At 33.9% G+C, this 6,000-nt stretch overlaps 1 protein-coding gene across 2 annotated transcripts in view; it reads right to left on the bottom strand.

The window, feature by feature from the left end:
• Positions 1-759: 759 nt before the first annotated feature.
• pr (6-pyruvoyl tetrahydrobiopterin synthase purple) overlaps positions 760-6,000 on the bottom strand; it is a 28,648-nt gene continuing 23,407 nt past the window's right edge. For both annotated transcript variants that reach the window (XM_081747529.1, XM_081747533.1), the window contains exon 4: positions 760-3,906. In XM_081747529.1, the coding sequence (XP_081603655.1) occupies positions 3,614-3,906 (293 nt within the window). In that variant the 3' untranslated portion in view covers positions 760-3,613. The remainder of the gene's footprint in view (positions 3,907-6,000) is intronic.

Genomic DNA, 6,000 nt, shown 5'->3' with positions numbered 1-6,000 from the left:
TAGTTAACAGCCAAATTCTAATTATATGAGAAAAACGATTATCTATCTTTTATGATATTTTTAAAAGACTAACAGCAGATTCACTATCATACTATGCATATACGTTTACAGTGGGAACATTAAGCAACAGAAAAAAAACTGATGGTATTAAAAGAATGTGATAATGACTAAGCCGGAAAGAAGAAAGAAATAATAATAATAAAAGCTAAACATGTTGAATGTTCTAGATAAGTAAGCGGAGAACTTCATTCATTTCTACACTTCACACAAAAAAAGAAAAGAACAGAAAAGAAAAAAGCGAAACAGAGGATGAATCATCGAACTCGAAAGCTACCGGCATGCAAAGCCGTGGAACACAGTTCCTGTTGTCAAGCTGAGCCTGTCCCTGGCCAAGCTCTGCCATTAAATATCGCGATTACTTGCTCACCAAATTTGGTTCAGATTCAGCAAGTAGTTACCGAGATATAAGTATTTAAGTAAGTAAGTAAGTAAGTCAGTCAGTCAGTCAATCAATCAATCATCCATACCATACACACACACACACACACACACACACACACACACATATATATATATATATATATATATATATATATATATATATATATATATATATATATATATATATATATATATAGACATCTGGAAAATGAAATGAAATTAAATCTAGTTTAACGTTTCATGATTATGCCCTTTAGATAAGGGAGACGGATGATTAAAGCAAGTGAATGATTACGGAATAGTGGAATGAGAATGTTGGAGGAAACGGGAGTACCCGAGAAAACCCACGACCACGACGCTGTCTACCACAAACTTACTTGTCCGGGGATTGACCAGGGACCAAGCATCCGAAGTAAGCGCTGTACCGCTGACCCACCATACCCCCACTTGGAGTAAACTATTAAGCTGCCGTAACGCCGGGAGGCAATAAAAATGTATAATCAATCAATACGTATGAAAGAAGAAAAAACTATATGAAATAAAACAAACATGCTAAGAATAGAAATAAATGTTACAGATTTATCAAAGAGCTTTTGTTTAAATATATGTGTGGAAACTGGCAAATTATACAAAAGTGCAAACGACTTGAGCCTACCTATAAGTTGGTTGATTGAAAGACCTATCTGTGTGATAGATATTTATTTGTAGTTTATATCCTGTGAGATTAAATCAACAAGGGAAGCCACATGGGAAAAAAATGACTCCACTAACACCCCTGGGAAGTCACGAAGACGTTCTGCTTCAAATACTTCATGAATATCAAAATAGTATGCTTAAATTACCTGCGACTGCTTTGAATATTTCGACCCACAATATTACTACTAAAATGAGATCTGTATTCTGTGAATCAAGGCATAATGCCATATATGAATTGGAAAAGGCGAAGTGAGGGACTTTCTACTCGACAGTGAATCTTCGTGTGGATCATATCTAATTAAAAAAAAAAATCTCTATTGTGAATACAACGCAAGGTCATAAGCTACAATAACTTACACAATTTTACAATCTAAAGGCGAAACCGCAGCAGATCTCCATTACATTACTTTTTTTTCTGGTTTAAACTCTAATTTGTAGTCTTTAACGGTTTTCATTTCTTACGTCATTTTGTACTGTTACATTCGGGTATCCCTCCAGGACTTTCCAACAACACTGTATCAAAATACACACCTTACAAGGACGGTGGAATATTACGAAAACTTTTAATTTTATGAACGTAATTGTACAGGATGTGCATCGTATTAACTCGAGCAAATATTAATCCATTTCAGCTTATTTTATATATAATATACGTAGTGTTCACGAAATTTCATTTGTCAGTTAATAAGTCAGCTAAAAATGTACCCAATAAGAAAAGTAATATAAATATTAGAAAATGTAATTGCGGAATATATGTATTCCAAATACTTAAAAGAATTGCTGCATTCGTATTCGAATACCAAAGGAAGTAACAACAACAATAATGATCTCACGACGATTACGATGGGAGTTTCGAGAGCTCATGCACTTGGGAAGAAAAATTAATAACAATGGAATAGTAGCTATATTTACAGAAACAAGGTTTAATTACTACTACTTTACATAATTACCGTTCACCTTCACATACCTGTATAGTTTATAGACCCTACTTTAAAAGGGAGTTCTGAAAATCAGGTGTCAATTTTTGCAATTCGACATACACTGCGTTTACCGTACTGATAATCGTCGTAACGTTTCCCACTCACGTTGGCTTTGAATTTTAAAAAAAAGTATATCTTTGTATACAATTAACATCCAATAATACGTTAGTTATACACTAACTTTGTGTGTACAGACTTTCGGAAACCCCTTCGTATATAAAAACAAAGCATATACTTGATTACCGGTATCTTTAGTTAAGATAGACACAAAGATAAACAAAGTATATGATGCAAGAGTTTCAATCCAATTGAATCGTCATCAAAGCGTAAGAACAGATTGTTTTAAAAAGAGACATTTTTAAAAACAGTAAATAAATAAATTAAAAAAAAAAATAATTGTAAAACATTCTATCACATTATACCGACATTTGGAAGGAAGGAAGGTAAGTAGGTAGATGGGCTGATGGACTATTAAATCATTTTTGATTCCAATTTTTCCGAACACTCTAATGTTAATCTAGTTAGCAATCCAAAGTTTCACTGTTTTATACGTGTTATGCACGATAGGAATATCCTATCTTGACATTCTCCTAATCCTATTGAAATTACTTTCTTTTAGCCATGTTTATAAAATGCCATAATTTAGGCTTATGGTTCTGTTTCGAATACTGATGTTCCTTTAACTCCTTAAATATCACAAAGTTAAATCACGATACTTAGATCATTAAACGGAATTTACGGGAAATATATTCATATCCAAAGGAATGAAACATCGAGTTAAGTCAGTATAGCTCATAACCGAAGAAGACCCATTGACCAAAGCCTCTAGATTATCTATCAAATATAGTTGAATACTGGGCTACAATGATTGCAGCAGTAACACAAAGCACAGTTTAAGGAGAAAAAAGTGCGTCCGCCTGTTACTACACAAATTCAATATTTTAACATACTTCTTTTTGTTGAAATTGTCAGTGTTCTTCCTTTCAGCACAAACTTATATCTAAGAGATCTAATAGATAAGTCTATTACTATCTCAACATTACCTCAACAACAGACTATAATTGACTTTTCCTTGGACTCTCTTATTTGCATTTCTTGCCAATGAACCTACAAGAACCTCTACAATGAAACCAACTTCAAATTCCTTATTTTGAAACCCTAGTGAAGAAAACTTTTAAGAAAAATACTCTTTGATTACTTCAGACATCATTACATACCATACAGGTCCGAAAATAAGTAAACCTCTTAATGGCAAAATAAAATCATTATTTTTCCCTTAATCTAATTGACCTTTTCCTTTTTCTCCCTCGAATTTCAGCTTATATTCAGATAAAGTAGTTTTCTTCCCTTTGAATTTTGAAGATACAGCCTTTTCCAGATTCTAAAGTATTTCGCGCCAATACGCTACACAAATATACTCTATATTTTTCGAAAGCCAACGTAAAGATGATTAGAATTTCGCTTGATCAACTACAATTTTATGCACCACAAAAAAACTACCTTATCTTACTTTCTTCTCCTCGATAGATAACAATATTTTTTTCGGTTTCATATATTTTTACCTCATATAATAAAGAAGGTCTAGGAAACACGGATTTTAAATTATTCCATATAAAGATTGCCACATTTTCTGTTGTACTGACGATGTTATGAAAATAAGGTACATCCTTGTCCAGATTTTTGTGATCCATGGGAATCATTATAGCTTGTTCCATGTATTTCTTAAGCTCACTGATATTCATAACCATTCCAGACTTCCTGTCGACCGGTCCACGTACAGTAACTTCAACTGAAACAAGAAAACATTTTTCAGTACAAACACATGCGAACAAAATACTGAATGTGGTACACAACATGCAATGATTTTATTTTTTACGCAACTTACACTATTATAAAATGAAACTATTTCCCTTAAAGTTACTTGTTCTTTTCCAATTCGAACCAATTTTCACATTTTTTAGTATTGGATTTTAGGTACTTAACAAAGAATAAATAGGAAATGGAGGAAATCTGTATAATTATCTGCTACAAAAAGTTCGGAAGTCCACAAAAGACTTGACGGGTGAAATATCGGCATCATACACTAGTCCAAATACGAAAGAACACAAGTTTAAGGTAAAATGTTTCATTATATGAATATGGTATGCTACTTCAACAAACAAAACACACACACACACACACAAATAATCATTCATATTAAGGTAAGCATTACCAATATTAAGAAAAAAGGAATGAAATGGATACACACATGATACGAGAGATTTTTTTTTTCTTAAGTGAATTTAAAAATTACTTTATGCCTTAAGAAAAGTCGGATAAAAGACAATGGAAGCATATGTACGATACAGCATTATTCAACTACAAGCCGTATGGCGAGTCACGGTTTTTTCGTGAGCCACAATGCCACGGAATTTTCGTTTAGTTAGCTCCATGTCTCAAGAAATCTGAAGATCAGATCCCGTTAATTCTGGCTTTCTAAACCGGGTTTGCTACTTCTTTCTTTTAATATCTCCCTAACTGTTCTTACGACGCTGGGTACCGTTTGACTTTAATCTCACAAGAAGCGATGTTCTAGTACGGCTAGGATGTTGGCTTATCAAATATTTATACTTTGATGTCATTACTATGCTGAAAAGTATACACTGTCTAACACAGCAATGTTATCAATTAGAGAGAAAATGTTCGTAAAACAGGAAATTCTGACATTCTTAATTTTACTAGCATGTATTTTCGTTCTTTCTTTCACTCTCTTTCTCACGCACACACTTAAAGATGTAAATGCTCACGCAGAAAGAAAGAAAACCTAGACTGAAGTCGAATAAAGAAATAAACGAAAGGAATGTTGCGAAACGACCATTGGTAGATGCCACATTACTTGCTTTGCTATCTCTTTATTCGTGCAAATGAGATAGGATTCTTCTTTCTCTCCGTCTTTCCCCACTTATGTGAAGTCGACGTTCCTAATGACTCTTCTCCATAAAGCCCTGTCCCGGAATTTTTTGGATATGAATATATTTCTCGTAGATTCTGTTTAATGATCTAAGTATCGTGATTTAACTTTGTGATATTTAAGGAGTTAAAGGAACATCAGTATTCGAAACAGAACCATAAGCCTTAAATTATGGCATTTTATAAACATGGCTAAAAGAAAGTAATTTCAACAAGATTAGGAGAATGTCAAGATAGGATATTCCTATCATGCATAACACGTATAAAACAGTGAAACTTTGGATTGCTAACTAGATTAACATTAGAGTGTTCGGAAAAATTGGAGAAAATTATTCTGTTAGATCTTTCTCCCTGAAGTCGTTCTTAACCATGTCCATCCATTTTCTTCTTGATCTCCCTCTACATTTCCTCCCATCCACTTCCACTGTCATCACTCTTCTGACCACATAGTAGTTTGTTCTTATTAGATGACCATATCACTGCAATTCTCTTTCTTGTAGCTGCTTAGAAATCTCTCCCATCCCTATTGTTCCCTCACTCTGTCTCTTCTTATCCCACACATCCGTCCTGTGCTTTCTTTATTGGACATATTTCTGATTCGTACATCATTGCTGGTCTAACCACTGTTTTGTAAATCATTCTTTATTCCTTACCATGATCTGTAAGATAGGATTGTAGTCTCTGTAACAGGTGGGGAAATAGTTATCTGGAGTTTTGCATTTTGACACGCACACAGGCATCGCTATTATGTTTCAAAGACCAAAAGTTGTAACTAATTTCATTGGTAGAACTTTGCATTTAAACAAGAAATTCCGAGGCTTAAGACGGAAACTTTCGTTGTTGTGAAACTGACAACATTGTAACGCAGACACTTCGAACTGGATGCTCTGTGGCAGGTATACTACTCCTGGATCCGTGACTGCGCGTACACTGC

The sequence above is a fragment of the Thermobia domestica genome, chromosome 2 (assembly GCF_964235325.1).
Source record: "Thermobia domestica chromosome 2, izTheDome1.hap1.1, whole genome shotgun sequence".
Classification (NCBI taxonomy): domain Eukaryota; kingdom Metazoa; phylum Arthropoda; class Insecta; order Zygentoma; family Lepismatidae; genus Thermobia; species Thermobia domestica.
The sequence above is the reverse complement of the archived record's forward strand: the minus strand, read 5'-3'. Positions and strand labels throughout refer to the sequence as shown.